Source organism: Arvicanthis niloticus, chromosome 25 (genome assembly GCF_011762505.2).
Source record: "Arvicanthis niloticus isolate mArvNil1 chromosome 25, mArvNil1.pat.X, whole genome shotgun sequence".
Lineage (NCBI taxonomy): Eukaryota > Metazoa > Chordata > Mammalia > Rodentia > Muridae > Arvicanthis > Arvicanthis niloticus.
Genome location: NC_133433.1, coordinates 394,091 through 417,336, shown reverse-complemented (window position 1 = coordinate 417,336; position 23,246 = coordinate 394,091). Strand labels below are relative to the sequence as shown.

General features: G+C 38.3%; 1 protein-coding gene across 4 annotated transcripts in view; it reads right to left on the bottom strand.

Moving 5' to 3' along the window:
- Orc3 (origin recognition complex subunit 3) overlaps positions 1-23,246 on the bottom strand; it is a 54,600-nt gene that overhangs the window by 6,985 nt on the left and 24,369 nt on the right. For 3 of the 4 annotated variants that reach the window (XR_013107272.1, XM_076923992.1, XM_076923994.1), the window contains exons 10-16: positions 22,398-22,531; positions 21,897-21,960; positions 12,738-12,854; positions 11,846-11,925; positions 4,461-4,594; positions 2,626-2,705; positions 927-1,027 (exon numbers count right to left, since the gene is read on the bottom strand). Coding sequence is in view for 3 of the 4 variants with exons in the window: in XM_076923992.1 (XP_076780107.1) it covers positions 927-1,027; positions 2,626-2,705; positions 4,461-4,594; positions 11,846-11,925; positions 12,738-12,854; positions 21,897-21,960; positions 22,398-22,531 (710 nt within the window). In the remaining variant the exon portion in view is untranslated. The remainder of the gene's footprint in view (positions 1-926; positions 1,028-2,625; positions 2,706-4,460; positions 4,595-11,845; positions 11,926-12,737; positions 12,855-21,896; positions 21,961-22,397; positions 22,532-23,246) is intronic. The other variant, XM_076923993.1, reaches the window with a different exon arrangement.

Genomic DNA, 23,246 nt, shown 5'->3' with positions numbered 1-23,246 from the left:
ACTACATTTTTTTCTTCAGTAACTAATAAGAATAACTCTGCCCTCAACGTTGTCCTGGGAAATGTAAATTTTTCACTTTCTGGATGGTCACAATCATGACATTCACCAAAAACCTACTCTGTCTTCCCGAACCATTTCTATTCGAGGCCTCATCTGCTGACCAGTTTGAACTGCCTTCATTTAAAAACACTTTTCCTGCTTTCCTTTTTAGGCAGGGTCTCAGTAGTCTCACTGATGTAAAACTTAAGGTTATGTCAGCCTGGAGTGTCCAGTGATTTTTCTTGCTCCAGCCCCTCAAGTGCTGGAGTTACAGGCATGAACATCTACATTCTGCACTGGTTTAGCTAATTAAGTCATTTTCTTTGGTATTATTAATGTTTTTAAAATCTGTTCAAGTTTCCATCAGGACACCTGGGTGATTGGTTTCATCTACACACATAAAGCTAGCTTATGGGAAATACCCAGAATGATCTAGGCTCCCCAAGAAAGACTAATAAACAGAGTGGTTAGGAGACTTTGATGGTTGCTGAGTAGATACTGCAATATAGATTTGGTGCTGATATTTAGTTATGATAAAATATTCAGAACAAAACAGTAGCATAGCTACAATATCTGATTCTGGGCTGGCCCAGATCCTACTACAGGCAGGAAAATGGTAAGAACGATGCAGAACTGAGAAAACACTCTGAAACCGCCCTGCATTTCCTCATGTGGCCTGATTGGCTAGATGAAGCTTAAACCTGCCTTCCTGAACTGACAGTAAAAACAAACTAAGTCATTTGATTAGACAACAAGGACAGACGATCAAGAAAAATACTAAGTCTAATTAGATGGAACAAACACCCAGACTGACTGTGGGCAGTGAGTTTACTGGTGTCATCTGGAAGAATAGGATTACTGTTAGCTCATTGGAGCATTTTACTCACCTCACCAGGTTGTCGATGAAGTTAATAACATTTTCTCTGAGCATTTCAAACTTGGTTGGCTTCTTAGTTGTTCTCCTTAACTCTTTCATTTCCAGTAAGGACTACAGGGCATAGTGGGGAGTGGGTAAAAAAAATATACCATCTTTGACTTTGGAACAGAAACACTTTGAGAGCTGTCACTCTTGTGTAGAGGCAGCTGATGCCCTTTACTTATACAGAGTGCAGACAAAGAACTGGATCAAAATGTGCTTTATTTTCTGTTAAGAATCTGGGACGACTCTGCCCTTCTATGTGTTTTGCTCTAAACATAAGCCAAGTAAATGTTCAAAGGAAGAAGAGAGCAGTTTACTTCACTGCTCAGTTACAAAACAATGCTCACTGTTTAGAAACCACTGATTTTCATTTAGGAACATGAGGAAGAAAGTACCCATCCATTCCCAGCACAGCTTTGGCCCACAGGAACAATAGGTGTTATGATTCTAGTTTCGCCCAGACTGAAATTCTGTGGTACATTTTAACTTGGTAAAATGGGATAAAAGGGGTCATCTGGCAATCAAGTGCTTTTTTACCATATGAGTGTTGAGTGAAAAAGAAAAACGCTGAGATTTGTAGTTTAGTGGTATGGCTCTAGCTAGTGGCGAGACACCTTGGGTTGGCTTCTCAGCACTATGTGGTTGGGGGTGGGGTCAAGAAAATTTGACTTAGACTCTCTTGAATCTCTAATCAAAAAGATAAATTAGCACATTATATTCATATTCTTTTGTAAACCATATTCCAATTTTCCTTTTACAATGAATTCTGTTTTCTGCCTTAAGGCTTCAGAATTGTTTCTGTATTGTCTAGTAGACTGTGTGCGTGTACAATCTAGGATGACAGTAAGACAAATAACAGAATTATAGTACAGAATGGAACCTACCTCTACGTGGAGACATGCCACTGTCTTCTCCCTTGAGAATTAATTCAATGGAGGCTGGGAGGCTTGCCTAGTAAGGCTGGTTCATTTACCTTAAGATAATGTGCTTTTTCCTCCAGAAGTGCAACATCTTGTATAGATAGTGAAGAACCTCCAAGAAGTTTGCCTGGGTTTGCCAGTCTTTCTGAGTACTAACTCAGGTGTAATCACTTCTGTTTCTTTTGCATGCTGGCCAGAGCCTAAGTATGCTTTTTAATGTCCTAGTCCTCCGGGCTTCCATAGTCTCTAAAGCTATCCTCCCTGCCACAAGGCTGCTTGCTGCCATGCCAGCCTATCTTCCCTCCTCTTGGCAGCTTCAACAAAGCTTGCCTGCTTTGTTTTTGGGAGCTTTAAAATAAAACAACACAACAACAACACCTAGTAACTGCTGTCCAGCTTGTTTGGGCACTTGGCTAATTTTTTTTCATTAAGGAGACTAAGGTCCCCCAAAAGGGACTTCGATTTCCCTGGTAATGCCTCCACTGTCTCCACAGGAGTTACCTGAGATTTCCTGTAACATTTCTTTCCTGCCTTCTAATTCTTTAATTAGCACCGAAAACCAACCCCTTTCTCCTACAGTTTAGATGGCATCAGTATGTCTGAGTTATCAGCTTCAGTCTGTCTGTATTGTTCCTGGTTGTCATGTAAGATATGAAAGTGATGACATTCTGGCAGAACGAGTCAAGAGCACCAATTAAAACAAGGGAACCACTCCCAATGCAGCTGGAAGAAGAGAAAGATATCTACCTTCTGAAGGTGATACAGATCTGTCTTCTGCAGCCCCTTTGGCTGTGATCCACAAGCATCCTCTTCCTCTTTGCTATCTGCTTTGAATACAAAACCAATATACAACAGAGAACAGACACTGGAAGTAGAATTTATACTTTTTAAAACATGAGCAAGACTGCCAAATGATACTCCTTCCAGGAACTGAAGGCAATACATACTACATCATTTAGATGGTAGTGAGGTCTTCAACCACTAGCCACCAAACTCTGAGAGCATTTCTAGCCAACAGAACAAAAGTCTATATTAAAAAAAATCATACAAACTTGAAACTATTTCCCTTTGACCTAAGATTATAAGCATGTGCTCAACCCTCCAATGTACTTCTTTTGATTCATTAGTGTTTAGCATAAGGAAGGTGGTGCGAAAAAGCTGTAAAAGTAATTCAAGAAAGAGAAATTCCTTATGGCTATGCTTCAGGAGGATGTGATACTGTCTCTGACTTGGGAACCTGACAATGGTTTGGTTCAAATATGATATAAAAATTAGCTAAAAAAAATGTACTATTAAAGAACTAATTCCTAATTTTAGGACGTTATAACGTAAGGTTAGGATAACTACTAGCTAAATTCTTTATTCCACTCCATTGCCGTAGCAGAACCTTAAAACTGATTACAACACTCAGCCTGATTTTACTCTCTCCAATTTAATTCTAAATTAAAATATGTCAACAGTATAAAGAGACCATAGGTGGCAAATAGCCAAATATTTCTTCTTGTGAGAAATTTTATGTATGCTTTGTTATTAATAACAGTTGCTTTTTTAAACCAAAAAATAAAGACAAATTAGCAAGATGGTAGTTTTAATTTATAAAACATTCTAATCTTTATATTGTTGTCAAACATTTAATCTTCAGCCTTTCCATTTGAAAAGTGATAATCATTTAGTGCTAATTTATCACAGGCCATGTTACATAAACACTAATTAAAGTTACGGTACCTGCAGTTTCTTTTTTTTTATAGAATTCCTGAGACTATTTTATAGTCTATATCTTTGGCCTTATTTATGTCCTTAAGCGTTGCTTCTCATTGGTGAGACTACAACTGTGAACTGATTTTATACACACTTATACACTTTCTCTCTGCCTCTCTGCCCCTCTGCCCCTCTGCCTCTGCCAGAAGCCAAGAGATTGGCTATAGTCTGGGTGCTGTATTGATAGCTGTGATGTATAAAGCAGTTTACTTTTTTTTTTTTTTCTTCAGATTTCAGTTTCATGTAGCTGGAATGACCTCAACTTCTAGTCTTTTAATATTTTACTTTTGTGGAATGGTTCAGGGTCATTGCTGCGATGTTAAACAAAACTGGGAGGAAGCAAATTAGCACTGCTCACCTGCCTTAATCTATAATTGAGCACTTCTCAGATATCCCCCTGAATAGGAGCTACAGAGGTATAAGAAGAGATGTCCACAAAGACAGTTTTCTATTACTAATGGAGTTTAAAGACAAAGGAATATCTGCCATGGGAGGGATTCAAATGAACATTCCAAAGAAGGTACTTGTATGATGCTATGTCTAACTGTTGCTTATAAGTCAAGCCTCTTTCCTCAACCCCATCCCAGTACCCCTAGTTAAGGACAGAGTACAGAATGAGAACTGTCTATCGCCTATTTTCACTTGAAGAATTAAAATGTTCTATAGTTCTACACTGTTTAAAACAAATCCAGAGACAAAATACATTGCCTATTTGCACTTGTTAAGATGTTACATTTGGAGACTGGTCTGCTGACAGATACTGAAGAGTTTTGATGCTATTCTGGTTAAAAGACTGTCAGTGGGCAGCATATTATTACACTTACCATCAAGGTTCTGAAACTGTGTCAGGAAATCCTCTATTATCTGTGTTGCATTGCCAAGCTGCTTTTCAGTAGAGGAGTTCAAAACCTCAAGACACTGCTGAAGTACACTTATCAGTTCATCCTTTGCAAGCATTCTAGAGAAACAGTGACAGGAGACCTAGCACAACTAGAAAATTAGCACACCTAACACTTCTTCAACATATTTAATGTTTCTGTTCAGAAGATGAAATAAAATCTTCATTAGTAATTTCATCCTTTTAAAAGATTTTGTTCAACATTTGTGACATTAAAAAGTATAGATTTCTGTGCTAAGCTGAGCAAGTTTCCAAAGGTTTGTGTTTACAACCTGGCTCTGACACTGTAAGACAGCAAGTTCATTACCGTTTCTGGTCCTTAGCATCCTTACCGCTAAGTGGAAACAAAACTTCATGTTAATGGTTTTAAGAAAAAATAAAATTACTAGTCATATTTTCAAAAGACTATTCTGTAAAAGAACACACATGAAATCAGAAAAATCAAGCAGAAGACTATTGCAATAACCGAGGGAAGAAATGGCAATGACTTAATCTATACCAGACAAGAAAGCGGTTATCTGGTTCTTGATAAATCCCAAAGGCAGTCCAAGTTCCTTTTGGTTGGACAATAAGGATACAGAAACTCCAGGAAGGGGCAAGATCAAAATTTCAGTTTCACATATATCAATTGTAAGATCTGTACTGTATATCCCACAAGACCTCAAAAGCATCAGAGGGAGTATGCACTGATGAAAGGGAAAACCACACAAGTCTTAGAAGCCATTAAAGAAGTAATAAACTGTCAAAAGCTAGGACCATAGAAAGAAATACAGAGTCAACAGTGAAGTTTAGGAACATGCAGGTCACGAGTAACTTTGATAACACCAGTTAGATGATCAAACACAAAAGCCTCATTGTAAATGTGCTTAAGACAAAATTCCTTTCTTATATGTTCCTTTCACTAGCAAAAAAAAAAAAAAAAAAAAAAAAAAAAAAAAAAAAAAAAAAAAAGTGATAAAACCACAACCTCCTATAGTGATATAAGTCATGGTTTACCATAAAATGGATGATTTCAGTCCAGTTTTGGAATTAATTTGAGATCAATGTCTAAAGCCATCCATCTTTTTCACAAATAAAATTCTCTCAAAAACCTATTCCTTTTATTTTCTAAACTAGTATTTATTATCATATGATTCCTTGTTGTCTGATTATGCTATTCTTGTGAATACCAATATTCTTTTACTACAACAAATTACCAAAGCAAGGTACTTTTTAAAGCAAATGGGTTTACTTAGCGTGTAGTTTTGAAGGATAAAAGTCCAAAATTGAATGGATAGTTCCCTGATGAGGTAACTGATGAGGGCTCCATTAGATGTGGCATCAGAAAGGAATGCACTGGGAGGAAGAGATCACGTGGCCAACAGGAAGCAAGAGAATGGGAGGGGACAGTTGTACTGGGTAACAACTTATTTTTACAATTAACTTGTCCCATGAGACCAACAGTAATGCTAAGAACAGTACCTCACCAGTTTGATTACTTGGTATATCTTAATGAACTTATATCTTAACAGTTTCATAGCCTAATAAGCCCATAGTGAAGACCAAGTTTCTTTGAACTGAATCCAAGATAAAGTTCTGCATTTGGCTGATCAATTGTCTTATTCACAGTCTTTGAGGAGATGGCAGAAGTCTATGGTTGATATACCGAAGAAATAGTGAGCCTCAAAACCTTTTAAATACAGCTTTCTGTCTGGTTTTATGGTAAGCCTATAAATGCCTATAGAGAATCTAACACAATATACATTTAGGACCATCAATCTTTATACTAAAATAAAGTAATGCCATTTTGGTAATAATAGTCTCAGCTCCTACATCAATAAATCTAACATACAGTAGGTTAGTTCATTCTTTAGGAAGTGTTTCACTATCATCTGAAATTTAAATGTAGAGATAAGAAACTTCATTTAAATTTAAAAATTCTACTATCTAGGAACTAACTTGAGGTCATTAAAAATACTAATCAGGCTACTTTTTAGAACTCAATGAAAGCTGAGCTTATGTGCTGGCTAGCTTTTATGTCAACTTGAAATAAGTTATCTACAGTGAGGAAACCTCAATTAAGAGAATGCCTCTATAAGATCTGGAGGTAGGCAGGCCTGTAGACCATTTTCTTAATCAGTGATTGATATGGGAGGACCCAGTCCACTGTAGGTGGTACCACCCTAGCCTGATGGTCCTTGGTTTTACAAGAAAGCAGGTTGAGCATATCATGAGGAATAAAACTATAAGCATTCTTGGCCAAGGCATCAGCTTCTGTTTCTTTCTTCCCCAAGTTACTTCTGGTAATAATGTTTCATCCCAGCAATAGTAACCTTAACTAAGACGTAGTCAACAGCCTCCATCAGAGCCAGTGAAATGGCTCTGCAGTTAAAGCACTTTATAACTTGAATGTGATCCCTAGAAACTCACATGGTAGAAGGCAAAAACTACCCAGAAAGTCATCCTTTGACATGCCCCCACCCCTACGTGCTCACTTTCAAAGTAAATAAATGCAAACAAGAAATTAACCACCAAATTCAGAATTAAAATTCCACATTGAGAGTAGAATCCATGACAGCTTCAATGTGTAAGTTTGTTTTTGCAGTAAGTTCATAATAATGCACTTGGGACATGTAGATTGAACAATGTTTCATTTTTCTGTCTATACTATGAGCTGAGATAGTCAGGCAGGGTGAGTGAGGTGTTGGAGTCCACAAAAGCTATTATTACTCCTGGCTCATTTTGAAACCTTTTAGAACCTCTGAACATTGAAGACATACCTAAATGAGATACATTTCTTTTCTGTTTGGAATGCAAAAGAAAATATGCTAGATATTTGAAGATCTACATTTAAGCTCCTGTTCTGCCAACTAGGAAAAACTGTTTTTCAGACTTTATGCAAACAACTAAAACTGTCTCTGATGTTTTGTACATACCTAAACTGTCTACAGGAGAGACATTTACTGCGAAGCTGCAAGCTTCTCCATCACTTCTTAGGTGTTGGCTGCACTTTTACCTGTCCTTGTAAGAACTGCTGTGTCTGATGCTCAGTGCTTAAGCTCAACTTAATAAAAAGATGGAAACTATACTTGGTATTTATTGGTTTTGCTTTATTTATAGCCCCTGATTTCCACTTTAGATCTTGGCAAATAAAAGCTAAAAGTACAAACAGCTTTTAAGTCAAATCTGAATTATGATCCTATTAGCCGCGAAGCAACCTTGTGCAAGTCACTTAGTCCCTATCTATGCTTCAGATTCCCCAGGGAAAACATGGCTAACTGACCTACCAGAAAGGTATACTGCACTGGACTGTAAAATGTGCTCAGGGTGCCTAAGGCAGGTATTACTATTATCAACATTACTTCTGTAATCTAGGTACTACACCCTACTGGATTGACATTTATGAGCCCTAACCAGACTCTGAGTTTAGCAGGCCCAGGAATTTTATGAGTTCTTCATAGATAAATTAATTTGGAAATACCTAAGAAGAGAGGGATAACAGGTTCTAATAATAAAATTATAACACAAGGAATCAATGGGCTAGGGTGCTGGAGAGATGACTCATGGGGTAAAGGTGCTTACTCCCTGAGAATACAAGCTTACCTGAGTGTCATCCTGGACTAGCAAAGTTTCAGAAATCTTCTATTTTGAAGTTTATAAACATACAAAAACAATTTAGTGACATTTAAAAAAAAAAAAAAAGAAAGAAAAGTTTTGCTAAGCATGGTGTCATACGCCTTTAATCCCAGTACTTGGGAGAGGAATCACAGCGTTTCATGGCTACCCTAGTCTACCTAGCTAGACCAGCCAGGAATACAAAGTGAGACCCTGTCTCCAAAACAAAACGTTGCAATGAAAATCAAATTTCTTTGGGGATTTATTTTTCCATATAGTAAGAAATCTCAGTTTCATAGTTACACTGCACCTAAAGTGTTCAAATATAAGAGCCATTGGGGGCCATTGTCATTCAAGCCACCACAGGCATCCACCTCACACATACAGACATCGGCCACTTCAGTAGTGAGAAAGGGAACTACAGTGGGAGGTAAGTTTCTATACAAGGATTGAACTTTCCTCAGTAGAAAATATATAATAATAATTGCATTACAGTTTTTAGACTTGGGGTCAGCTTGAATAAGAATGTCTCCTGTATGTTCATGTATTTGCACACTTGGGTATCAGGTGGTGATACTGTCTGGGGAGGCAGAGGAAGTGCAGCCTTGCTGGAGAGAACACAGCACTGGAAGCGGGATGCCATCTCTGGAATCCTTGTGGTTCCAGAAGCCTGCCATCTGCTACCATGCTGCCTGCTACCACCATAAAGTAAACCCTTGCAACCCTAAGCAAAAGGAACTCTCCTCTATACATTGCTTTGGTCATGGTGATTTATCACAGCAACAAAAAGTAATTAACTTCCTACAGTGCCCATCTGTTCTTCTGGGCATGGAGGGAATGAGGACAGAAACTAAATCCAGTTAACAGACTTCTTTCTAACATGTTCGGGTTGCTAGGTGTGGCATGTGCACTGCCAGAGGCATGAGGATTCTGAATTTGAGGCTGGCCTCAGCTACACAGGGAGGCATTATCTCAAAAGAAAGGAAAAGAAAACAACAAAAATACCATGTTCACATCCGCATTTGTACCTACTGAGGAAAGTTCAAGCCTTGTATAGAAACCTACCTCCCACTGTAGTTCCATTTCTCACTAAATCTGTGTGTGTGAGGGGGATGGCTGTGGTGGCTTGAATGACAATGGTCCCCAATGGCTCTTATATTTGAATGCTTAGTCACCAAGGAGTAGAACTCTGAAAGAATTATAAGGATTAGGAGGTATGGCCTCTTTGGAGAAAGTGTGTCACTGGGGGTGGGTTTTGAGGTTTCAAAAGTACATGCCAGACCTAGACACTTGCTTGTGTGTGCCAAGTGCACTGGTGCTCTCTTGTACACTCTCTGTCACATTCTGTCTCTCCCCTGCCTAGGGACCAGCATGTAGCTCTCAGCTACTGCTGCAGCACCCACTGCTATGCATCTCCCTCTGCACAACCATGAGGATAATGTATTCAACCTCTGGAACTGTAAACAAGCCTCCAGATAAATGCTTTATTTCATGAGAGTTGCCATGGACTTGGTATTTCTTCACAGTAACAGAACAGTGACTAAGACAATGCACATGAGTGTGTAGGTAGAAGTACTTTGTGTATGCATGCAGGAGCCAAGGGATGACAGCAGGTGTCCTCTCCTATTGCTCCACGCCCTTTTACTAAGTCTACATTACTTAGGTGTGTGTGTGTGTTTGTGCACATATGTGTGCACATGAATATTACAACACATGTGAAGGCCACAGGATAACTTGTGAATGTCAGGTTTCTCCTTTCTCTTTGTGGTTATCAATGACTTGCTCAAGCTGAAATGTTTGTGGAGTCAACTCAAAAGCCAGCCTTCCACCTTAGTTTTGGAGACAGGGTCTCTCACCAAAACCTGAAGTTTTAGACTAGGCTAGCTCACCAGTGAGCTTCCAGCCACAATGAGGTCTGAATCCAAGTCCTCCACAAGTACAGCAAGCACTGAGGCACCCTCTCTAGTACCTAACTTCGTTAGCTTTTAATCACTCAGGGAAACTGAGTCAGTTTAGAAAGTAAAAATTACATGACTGGCAAGACCTTCCTTCTGAGTTTAGCACCCAAACCTTGGAGGCCTATACCAACAAGGGTAAGGGGGCCCCAAACCACAGCAAATATGGTAGTCCTTGCTCTTAAAAGGGAACTCCTTTGGTAAGCTGTTTGTCCTCTTGAAGAGAGGCCATGAAATCCCCAAACATCAGGCTCCAGCTAGTATGCATCCCCTAGGGAGGAGAGTCAGTGGAAATGGACATGCCCCAGATGCTACGAGTAGCTACATGGTCAGCAGGTAGTTACATGGTGATGACCCATACCTACAGGAAGAACTAAAGGAGACTGATGACTTTAAAAATAAAGGATACATATGTGGATACCTACAGGGCCTTAAAATGCAATAGGAAGTACAACCAAAACCATTCAACAATTTTGTCAGGTTTATCACGTATGTGAAATTTTAGAATGTTACTGAGTTCACTTGTCAAAGATTCATCTCTGTTTTCCAGGAAATACTGAAAATGAGAACCAGGAGAAGCCTATTGAAAGAGTAAACCAGTTGAGTACTTTTTCTTCACAAGATACCCAAAAATTAAATGCAGATAGGAATCTATGCCAAAAAAGCTAAGCCTATTTTGAACACTCCCTAACTCTCTTTAATTGGCTATTTAGAAGTGCCTCTTTCAAAATTCAACAAATTGTTCCTGAGATATCATACCCTATGCTGGATGTGACTGCCTGTTTTATGTCTTTCCTCCTGTTCATTCATGATTAATGTCTTCCAGATTCCAATCCCTAAAACTTTATAAAGCTAATAACTACCAAGCAGTGGTGGCACACAGCTTTAATCCCAGCACTTGGGAGGCAGAAGCAGGCGGATTTCTGAGTTTGAGGCCAGCCTGGTCTACAGAGTGAGTTCCAGGACAGCCAGGACTACAGAGAGAAACCCTGTCTCGAAAAACCAAAAAAAAAAAAAAAAAAAAGCTTAATAACTAAGGGGTGCCAACCCTTGAACCCATGACCACCATGCCTCCTTCTACCACAGACAGTTGAATTACTTCCAATAACACTATGCATCCCCACTTTCCCTTACTGTGAACTCTAAAGTCCTTTCATTGTCTCTATTTGGCTCGAAAGCAGCTAAGATCAGTTGTTAGCCTATATCACAAAAAAAATTAGGTCCTAGATCCCTGAGAAGAAAATGTTAAAAAACAAGATACATTCAGATACATTCAGATACATTCAGGTGTTAAAGGTAAACAAAAGTTCTCAGAGCTGGGTATGCACTAAATTGTCAAATTAAAAAGAGAGTAGAGACACACAGACAAACAGACAGACAGACAGACAGACAGACAGACAAAAGCAAGGCTCTTTACAATGAACTAATTTTGGTTACATCTGGCCCAAAATCAATAGATTAAAATGTTTTCTAATAACATTGTATGAGCAACCTCGGGGCCAAATGTAAGGCACACTGTGCTGGTAGCTGTCAAGTGCTATGTGAGCTGAGAAGGTGCACCAGAAGCACAGGCTACAGTAAGAAATAGATGGTTGCTACATTACTACCACTAGAAACTGCACACATCAATTCAAAAGGTGCTTAAATATTCTTACATACAGGCTACATAGGAAGCTTTCAGGCAGACAGGAGTTCTGGAGGAAGGTGCTACTGGCAGGCTTAAAGTAGACCCCCCCCCCCCCAAAAAAAAGCAAAAAGTTACCTCAGCAGCTGCAAGGCTGATGCATACTCCTCCGAATCCCAAATCTTCGTTTCTAAACATGTGCAATACAGCTCCCTAATCTATAAATGTAGGATATGATTTATAAGGAATAAAAATTATATACCAAGTTTATAGCCTACTAGTTATGCAAAATCATCATATGTTGATAGTATTAATAAAAAAAATCATTACATTATAAGGGGCTTCTTGACATATAATGGATCAGACCCTACAAAAATATAATTTACATAAAAGTCAAATTATATTGGGAATGACCGATACCATTAAGTCACCTTAAAGTATCATTAAAGATGGGATAAATGGCTGATTGAAGGTTTAATAGCTAAGTTAGCAGAAACCCACACAGGCCATTGTTCTAATCAGTCTCTAAAACTCTGATCTAAACATCTGGAAATTAAATATTCTTCCATTCACATGTATCCTACACAGGGCTCATAGGTTTGAGGTATAATAAAAAGGTCATCTCAGCATAATTTTGCAAGAGCAGAAGTACTGTGTCTGTTTTAATTCTTGATACAATGCAAAGTTAACCACCAAATACTTTCAAACAGTTTCCATCTCCCAGTTCCCCAGGAATAGAGAACTAGCTCTCTCTAAGCACAGAACAAACAGAGTGCCAAATTAGCAAGGCTATACACTACAGCACAAGTACAGAGGAGACAATCCACTGGGATTCAGGTGGCTATTCTAGCTCTAACTTTTAGAACAAACCATTTTCTATTATTAAGAATGTGTACAGCTGTAATAGATTGTTTTCTTATTATAAGAGCTGGCTTCATTTCAAAGTCTGATACCTGAGTAATAGAGAAATCAAAACAAGAAGTACTATTAGTCTTACTTTGTTGACTCCCAATGAGAGAATTTTACTTACCTGTCGACCCAGTGGGTACTTGGGAAGAGAACAGGTAAAATTATGAAGACATCTCAAAACAAGGAAGTAATTGATATGGTAAACATGCAGATCTTCCAACAATGATTGGGCTTTCTCCTAAAAAAGAAAAATCACAGAATAATAATATGCATGGTAGTAAAATAAAATTTAAAAATTACTTTATGGAAACATATTTTCTAGAAAACTGATGAGTATTTAGAACTACAAGTTACTTTTCTTAATTCATGAAAACTTGACACATCAAGTTTAGGACACAGTCCAGACAATTGTTTAGTATCAAATCTGGCTGTATTTTACATACATCAGAACTGACATTGTAATTTAGTCTGTCCTGCCATTCACCCCTCCAATTACACACTTGTAATAGAGCATTTTTTATCCTGTCTGCCAGTATTACCTAACTGCTGTGTACTACAGAGAGTGACATGATTCTTCTCAACTTCACCAAAATAGCACACTGTTGTTCTGGCCGTCAATTCAATGGAGAGCCTCCTGTGCTTTCCTCTCTAACAGTCTCCTGGTCCATAAACCAAGTAAATACAGTGCAGACCACTCACTGCTTATACTTTAACACCAACTGCATGACTCTTTCCTAGATGCTGTCATCCAGGGATTACAATTTGATATACTTAGTACTTTTCTGTTAGATCATGACCATGAGATTAAAATGGATGGACTTCTTTCAGTTGTTAAGAAGCATCAAGGCCTTGCATTTGGTGAATGGGGATGCAAGCTGTCAAATACTGCTTCACCAAACCTCTGATCCCTCTGGAGCTCTTGTCCTCAGTCTCCCCTTTGCTGTCTTTGCTTTCCAACTTCCTGCTCAACTGAGTTTAAGCTACAACACAAGACTGAATGAATATGGAAGTTAAAGATGCTGCTCAACCAAGTACACAAGACTGTGTAAGAAAATGGAATTGTAGACTAAGGAACCTGCTTAAGGTCACACTTAGAGGGTGAAAGAAGTGAGAACTGTCCTATCCAGTTATTAATATTTCCTTTTTCATGCAAACTCTGGTATTTGAGGACCTTACTTATCCTAGAAGAGCAAGGGAAAGAGAAGAGTAATAAACAACCCTGATTTGTTATAATCTTGCAACAAGGCCAAAGAAAAGTGCCAGGAGAAAAAAGGCCAAGCACACAGCTGTGCACCCAGGCATACTCCTCAACATCTCCCACAGTCTGTTCTCTGAGTTGTAGCATGACTGCTTCTGTAGGTGACACCAGATTAAGAAGTTGAAGGGAAGACCCTATCATTGAAGACAACATATAATTCAATCATAGAACCAGAAATCAAGCAAGTACTGACCTGAAACCCTTCTCCCTGAGGGCTAGCTCTTATAGTATTTGAAACTGCCAAGGAAGAACAGTTATTAAAAGTCCTAACTAGCCTGCAACTGTACTACTGGCCCAGCAAGATATCCCCAATAAGATATTGGCACTTACATCTTGTGAATAGCCCACTAATTGGACATGGAGAGCTCATGCCTGGTACTATTGACCTAGCCAAGAACCTGTATTCATACCTAAGTGCAGCATTCAGTCTCATACTTTCTGCCATAGCTGGAGATTATTACCAAGACCTACCCAGACTCAAGTACAGAAAATAAATGACAATGGATGGTCTACCCTCAAACAAGTCATCTGTAACACAACTTACATAATCTTGACCAGAAATTTAGTATATTGTTTATAAAATAAACCCTGCAACCTGGTTTATTTTTATCTATTATCAATCTATATTAAAAAATCCTCCATCAAATGCTGAAGAAGGCTGCTGAACCTTGAGAAGAACATTTTTGGTTTACATCAGAAAAGTTACACAGAAAAGTTTTGCACTGTAAGTGTACTAAATTGGTGTAAAACAATATAATGTTACAATACCAGTTTTAAAAGTTCAGTAACTAATAAGAGAACCTATGTGGATATAGGTAGAATTGTAAAAGCTATTTTCATACTGCCAGTGTTGCATGTAGACTATAAATCCATACAAACCAATATTAAACTTTCTCAAACCTGAACCAATACTATTAGCTCATTTCTTTTGTTGGGGTCTCAGGGAAATTCTAGATTACACCTGGACTGTGTAGTTGTGAACAAAAACTCCTGAGAAGCTGTATTTGGAGAGAGTGATTGCCTGGTTAGAATTTCAGTACTGTGAAGAGATTGGAGCATTGCAGGTCCAGAAGTTAGTTACCTTATCTCAGGGTACGTTCTGCTCTGAAATGGCCATTTCTTACCCCAGTTTATGTAAGAATTAAACATCCTGTGACAATAAATTTCAAAAAGCCTTTGAGATCTATTAATGCAGCAGACCACGGGCTTTGCCAACCCAAAAGGTACAAATCTCATTAGATGGCATCTTAGTCCCATAGAAAAGCTCCATCTAACTGCACCATGGTGCCAATGTATCCACTAATGCATTTAAACTTGTGTTGATTTCTTATTTTCTTTGTTCTGTAAGACTGTAAGAACTCATGAAACTGCTTCCACACTGGAATATGGAATTTGGTATAAACTAAATCCATGTTTCCCTGGCCATGGCCACTCAAAATGGCTCCAGAATATGTCTTATTCCCTTTAAGAGCTGTGGCTTTTTGTTGACATAATGAAGAAAATTAATTTCTTCCTCAGTTCCTCAGTCAACAAATAATAGTATACTAACTATACTAACAGGCAAGATGTTCCTTCTGTTGTCAACATTTACAGAGTACATTTCTTGGGGTCAACTTAGGTTTTAATTTTTAGTAGCATTTATAGGCAAAGTAGGCCCTTTTAGGTCCAAAGCATACCGTCCTTTTGAAGCCCATTTGAGTTAATGTGACCATCCTTTTGAGAAATTTACCTCCTCTGGAAACAGCCCTAGTCCATAAGTACTTAGCTTCTCTTACTCTCCTGGGACACGTTCTCCAGGAATATGCTGATCATGTCCATCCTCAGCTGTCTACTGACATGATCCTATCAGCCAAACTATTTTAAGATAAAGATTCCCCTGGCCTCTCTCATCAGATTTCACCCCCTCTGCCGTGCAACTAGTCTAAGACCAGCTCAGCTTCCTTGCCCCAGTAGTCCTGCAAAACCAGAGGGGCTTCAATGGGCTGATCCACTGAGGAGCTTAGGGGAATCTTTATCTTAAAATGGTTTGGCTGATAAGATCATGTCAGTAGACAGCTGAGGGTGGCATTTGCCTCTTCCTTAAGAAGAGTGCTGCTACTACATGAAGAGATTGGCTTACGAACTCTAAAGAGATGACTCCAATGTGAGATTCTCACTATGGTCCTGTCTGAGGCCCTGGCTTCTATCCCTCCTAGGCCTACTGGTCTTTAGCCTCTTTGTAATAAATGTCTCCCTGTCTCTTCAGGTTCCTTTGGAAAGAAGTAGTGAAATAACTCAACAGTCAGTAAACCACATCGTACCATTACCTGTATGCCTAATTCCCCTGCCTTTGACCCATGTTCTAGCCTTCCTAAGAGGCTCCCAAAGTCCCCATTCAGCTGGAAGTAACTACAGGACTAACTACCATTGCGCCTTATCAACAAAAGGCTAGAATGTCAAGTCAGGAGTTGGAGAGTAAAAGTGGCAGTGCTGGTGACAATGTCTAAAACAGAAGGCTACTGTGCTAGTAACCTGAAGACCTATTACTGGGTAAACAGGGGCCTAAATTCAGCATTCCTAAGGAATCTCACAAGCCAAAGGCACTATCTCCCCTACCTGCCTCAAGGATCAACTACCTCAGGTAAGGGCATCCAGTTAGTCCCAACAGCCAGCAGCAACTCAAAGGCCCTACCCTGATGACTATCAGATAAAACTGCTTGCTTCCCCACCACGGTCCTATTCTATATTCTTAGAGGCAGTTTGTTCCCCCAACAAACTTTTCTTTCTACCCTTGTGTAGTCCATTTGGTTTAGGAATGGAAATGAAAAATCTTCTAATCCTTCTAAAATAGCTTGTGTTTAGGAATACAATGGGTTTTTTTGTTTTGAAGGTAGGCATAGAGGAATATCTATGCCTTGTACATACCTCTGGATCCAAAGGCCACACATTTGTGATTGCTAGTGTCAGTTATAGGTGTCATACATGTGATATACTTAGGAACGTACAAAAGATAACCTCACAGATGAGGTTTATCTAGGAACAGTACAGATTGTGCCAAATAGGCAATACTTATTAAGTTAATTTTTAAAATACTTGTAGCTATCATAATAATGAAATATGGCATGCAGTGAACACCGGTAAGTGGGGAAATGTAGTTCTTCCAAATACCCCCCTATCCTATGCCCCCCTCTTCCTGCCTCTATAAGAGTACTCTCCCACCCACCCACCCACTCCTGCCTTCCTGCCCTGGCAGTCCCCTACACTGTGGCAAACCCCCCACAGGGCCAAGGGCCTCTCCTCCCACTGATGTCCAACAAAGCCATCCTCTGCCACATATGTGGCCAGAGCCATGAGTCCCTCCATGTGTATTCTTTGATCCTTCTCGGTGTAGCATACAAGGGCGTCTGCTACATTCCCAGAACCCCATAGCCTTGGACCAAAACTTCCTTCTTTGCCATTACCCATGCATCATCACTTCAAAGATTAGCCATCTAAGAGAGACTGAGGTCAGGTCCCAACCACTGTGAAAGGCACAGCCTTAGAATAAAAACAAAGCAATCCTCCTATGCCCATTTGCTTGCCCTTCCACCTTGACCAGCTTGAAAGCTACTCTTGTTCAAGAGCATCCAAAGGTGCTGTTTCAGCTGTCAAGGAAGAGATGTAATCAATACTCCCACCCCATGGTAAAGTCTCCTAACCACAATAAACAACTCAGTGAGATAGCCACATTTAAAAAAAAAAAAAAAGCACTGTAATCCTGGGGGGTAACCAACACTCTCTGCTTGAATTTAAGGCCCAACCAATAGGAAGGAATTCATGCCTGGTATTGTAAACTAAGCCAACTAAATGGCTCAAAGATTTTCTCAAGGCCTCGTTCTTATCTAATATGGTGTTATTTGATATCCCTGAATTTCTATTGCTAGTAACTGCAGTACTATTACACCATAATCTGATAGACACAAGAAATTATGTGCTGAAAGAAGGATCACAAGGGTAAGGTGTTCACTCTGTAAACCTGAACCTCTAAGTTCTGTTTCTGGATTCCATGAGAGAAGGAAGAGAATCTCTGCTGAAAAGTGGTCCTCTGACCCTCATGTGTACACATGGCATGTATACATGTGAATTCACACACACATCCTATATTCACAAAAATTCTTAAATACTGTAATTATTTTTCTATGTTAAGACTTGCTTAATCTCGTAATATATGATCTACTTTAGAATGGTCCATGGGCTGCTAGGAAAATTTGTATTCTGGAGCATCAGGATACAATGCTAATTACATTATCATTCAATTCCAATGCTTCTTTGTTGTTAAATGTGTATGATCTTCTGTCATTTGTTGATTTTGTAGTGTTTGTTGTTTCTCTGTTCACTGTTATTCCCAATGGCTCCATGGGGTGTTTGTCTTCCTCTTCATTCTGAAGGATTCTTTAAACCTGATTTTAAAGAATGAAGTTTTTCTTTCTTTTCCAATTATAACAAATGGTTTTGCTGGATGGAGCCGTGTGGGTTAGTAGTTATGATCTTTCAGAACTTGGAATATACCAGTCTAGACCACTGTGGCTTTAAAGTTTGTGTTGAGAACTGTTATTTTAAGAGGCCTGCTTTTCTACATAAATATATTGCTTCCTTCCTGGCACTAGTACTCTAATTTCTTTCTTTCTTTGTTCTGTGTATTAGTGGTTTAATTATATGTGATGCGATGAATTCTTTTCAGCTCTTGTTTGATATTGTAAATTATCTTCTCTGCCTGGTACCTATTTCTCTAATTTTGGGAAATGATTTCTTGAATTGTCTTTAATGCCATTAGAATGAAATTCTTCTACGCTTAAATTTGGTATTTTCAAAGTGTCTCAAATGTCCTGAAAACCCTGTTCCTACCCTACTCACTATGTTTGTCTTTTTGTTGGAAAATTTTAAATCCTCTTATATTTTGTCTTCAAGTTCAAATATGCTGTCTACTTTTTGATCTAATTTACTGGTGAGATTTCCCATGGTGCTTCTCCTTTTTATTAGACTTACACTGTTTTCCCTCCCCAATATTTGTTTTTCCATCAGCATATTTATCTCTTTATTGAATTCCACCTTCATTCTTGAATTTAAATTCATTGCACTAATCTGTTTATCCGGAACTTGTATCTGCTGATTTCTTTGAATATACTTATAATCAACCTTTTTGTCCTTGGGCATCTTTTCTGTATACTAGTCACAGTTGTCAGTGGATTTCACAAGTGTGTTTAGGATGATTCTTTTCAACAAACTATTAGCATGGTTAAGGATTTACTGTTTTCCCCAAAGAGGTCTTTCTCTGTTGTTGAAACATGAAGTCCACTTAGGATTCATGCTGAATTTTACGGTAAAGTTATATCCCATATCTGTAAGTTATATAATATATCTGAGAAAACATAAAATAGCTATTTGCCAATGCCCAAATATGACACAAATGCATCTACCTTTGTCCTTCTGCATTTGTTGTCTTCAAGTTTCTCCTTCTACTGCCCTAAGTGGCAGCTCTGTATCTTTCTTTAAGTCTTCACTTAGTTTATCTTACGCTGAAGGTCTTGTCTAAAATCCTGACTCCCCAGGCTCAGAGCATTTGGTTCTGATTGTCATACTCAGTACTTCCTTCCTAGCATTTCCACCAGCAGAGAGCACACACTTACTTGTTTGTCTCTCTGCTGAGCGAATGGTAACTTCATGAAGTACGAATTTTGTCTTTTTTGTTCACTTCTACATTCTTAGGATCTATACTAATTAATCACTGGCACATAACAGATTATTTGGAAAAAAAATGTAATGAATGAAGGCCCCATTCAGTCTCTTAAATATGAGCTATCACTTTATTATTCTGTTAGATACGGCCTAAATTTCCTAATTTCCTACAAGGACAAAAACCTAGAATGTAAAATTTTTATATTGCAAACATTGGCTCTGATTTTTAAAAAGGTACAGACTTAAAAATACATTTATACTAGGATATAAACTGGTACTTAATGTGTGACATACCTTTATAAGTCTATGCTTTCCAACCTCATAATTTTTGTCTGTCATTCATTCAGTTGCATTCCTATGTTAGGTTGTTAGTTTATACAAGAGTGCCTATCACCAATGTCTTTGGAGAAACTAACATGCTCTGTGACCTCAGATACTTCATTCCTTTTGCTTAGCTGTGGTTTGTGTGTCAGTTTTCTATTGCTGTGAAGAGACACCATGACCATGGCAACTCTTACTTATAAAAGTAAGCATTTAATTGGGAGGGTTAGTCCATTATCATCATGACGGGGAGCACGGCAGCACAAAGGCAGACATGGTGCTGGAGAAGGGGCTGATACTTCTGCATCCACAAGCAGCATTCAGAGAGAGCCACTGGGCCTGATATGGGTTTGTGAAAACTTCCAAGGCCACCCTTAGTGATACACTTCCTCCAACAGGGCCACACCTCCTAATCCTTTTAAATAATGTCACTCTCTGGTGACCAAGCATTCAAATACACAAGCCTATTGGAACCATTCTTATTCAAGATACCACACATTGTAAAATGAAGCTGCTGGCTTGGGTCTTCTTTCTAATTGTAATTTACTACAACTTTAACATGTTTAAGATTTATTTCTTATTCTGAATGTGTTTGGTTAAACAAATAGGTATAGAAATACTGAAGCATTACCATGTTAGAGTAAATGTCTTCTGCACAGCTCAAATATCATCTATAAGGGCTAAAATTATGCCAAAAACTTTAAATATGATTTTAGTACAAACACATTAATTTTCTTTAAAGTATATAGGGTTAGTAATTTAAAAACTATGTTGAGACTAAGGAAAACTGGTTTTGACATGAAGGAATCAACATGAATACTAAATCATTACTAGTAATACAAACTATGTAGCTGGTAGAAAGACCACAGCATTAAAATGAACCTTATCTTCACTATGAAGATGGGACATCATTTTTTAAAATGTATGCATGCAAATGTCTACATAAGTATATAATGACAAAACTATGCAAATTCTTCAGTTACAGTGGCAGCACATAGCTGGGCAGGATACCCGGGCAGGTTGACAGGGATACCTGAATATAAAGGCTGTAAGCTACCTCATATGAAGCAGTTTCCTAAGCTACCCATAAACTACCTTCAGAATTAACTTGCCAGAGTTTTTAAAAGCCCATTTCTGATTCTCAAATGCTAAGAAAGAACCTTAGGCATCTTAGCTTCCTTGCATTTTCAATAAAGTATTCTACAAAGGATATGGGGCTTTGATGTGAGGTCTAGATATTAATGGCAGATCCATCATTTACTAGTTGTGACTACTGCCTGCTTGAGTTCCTGTCCTGCCTTTTTTCCATTATAAACTGTGATGCAGAAGTATAACTAAATAAGCCCATTCTTCCTCAACTTGGTTTTAGTCAGGACGTCTCATCAAAGCAACAGAAGCCAGCTAAGGCATTTGTAAGCACTAGGAGACACAGTGGCTGCTTCACAACACTGAACACTGGTCTTTAGTTCATGTTCTCTAGTCACACTTCTCTCCCTACTCATCCCTTCCTGCTCCCAAAGGGTCCCCTCCTCTACTTTCAAGGGTTTTGTCCATTAGCAATCTAGAAAATAGACAAGAGAAAACATGTAGTATTTGTCATTTCATAACTCATAACTTTGCAAGATTATTTCTTTCTGGTGTTAGATTAGTAATAAATAATAAATCTTCAAATGAAATTAATTCCATCTACTCAGCAATAAATGTTTATGCTACCTGGCTTCTACATGCTTTTATTTATAACAATCTTATATATATAAAAAATCAATACAGCTCTTGGTTGATATAAAAGTGCTTCCAAAATAGAACATCAGAGAATTTCTTTTCTTGATTAAAAAACAAGCCTTACCTTTTAAAACAAGGTTCTCTTATGTTAGTCATCATGGAGACGTACCCCATCCTCCAAATATTACAACATACAGATTTTTTATAAAATTAATGAATGCTTTATCAATGCATATTCTTTTGCGTGGAGTTAAGAACAAGGCAGTAAGAAACACACATTCCTACCTTTAAAAGGGTCTCATTTGTCAAAAGTGCAACTTGCTTTTCTAAAGGTTGATTTTCCACGTACCTAAAATTTTTAGTATCCCATAAGGAAAAGAGGAATGTTTAGCATTTATATAGTTGAATAGCATGTTAGAGAAAATAACTAGCTAGATTGGTTCCCATATTTTTTCATTTCTTTTCAAAACAAATTCAAGACATAAGTTCTTGATTACCTTAATGATAAATAGTGAGGTCATTAAGGCCATAAACTCCAGAAATAGGAAGAGTTATTTCTCAAAGATAACTCTGGAGAACTTGCAAATTATAGAAAACATTAGTAAAAATAGTTATATCAAAATTTTAAATCCAGCAAAGAAATTCCATCATTAACAGCAGCATGGCTCTTTACTACAAAATGAAAGGCTTATTATTTCATTCCTGACTTCAAAAACAACTGAAGCCAAAGTCTGCATTTCATTCTAGTCTCTAGTACAAGACAAATTAAATATACTGATCTTTTACCTCCTAAATGAAGGAAGGCGCCGGATGTCTTCACATTCAATAACTGAGAAACCATTTATTCTTTTTTTGGCTTCTGAGAGATCGCAGCACAGAACACTTAAGGGTTGGGAATAAAAATGTTCTAGTAGAGAAAGCTGAAAGAAATATGAAGGTATTTATTATAGTGTGACAGTAAATGTTTTATCCCTTACCTGTTGAATTTTAGGCCTTTTTTGTTGGTGGTTGGCTGGTTTGGTTGGTTGGTTGGTTAGTTGGTTTTTCAAGATAGGGTTTCAGCTCTGGCTATCCTGGAACTCACAGTATAGACCAGGTTGGCCCTCAAATTCACAGAGATCTGAATGCCACTACCTCCTGAGTGCTGGGAGTAAAGGTGTGTGGCACCCCCGCCTGTCCTTAAGACTATTTTTTGAGGGCTTAAGTGTGTATGTATGGTTGGGGTTGAAGAGATGGTTCAGCAATGAGGAGCACTTGTTGCTTTTGAAGATGACCAGGTTCCGTTCTCAGCAACCAGAAGGCAGCTACCAATCATTGGTAATTTCAGTTCCAGAGAACCCAATAATCTCTCCTGGCCTTTAAGGCACTGCACATGTGAGGAACAAACATACTCATAGGAAATACATCCATACACATAAAACAAAAATATTTAAATGATTATGTTACAATAACATTGCAGCAGTACTTATGCAATTTTAATATTTTCAAGGCCACAGTTCTGTGGACCAGAAAAAGTAATCCCAGGAATATATACTAAAAGAAAACAACATAAATGGATACATTACTGCAGAAGCCACTTAAAATAATTGCAAATGTAGTATAGATGGGACTAGTATATGACTTAAAGATCTAATA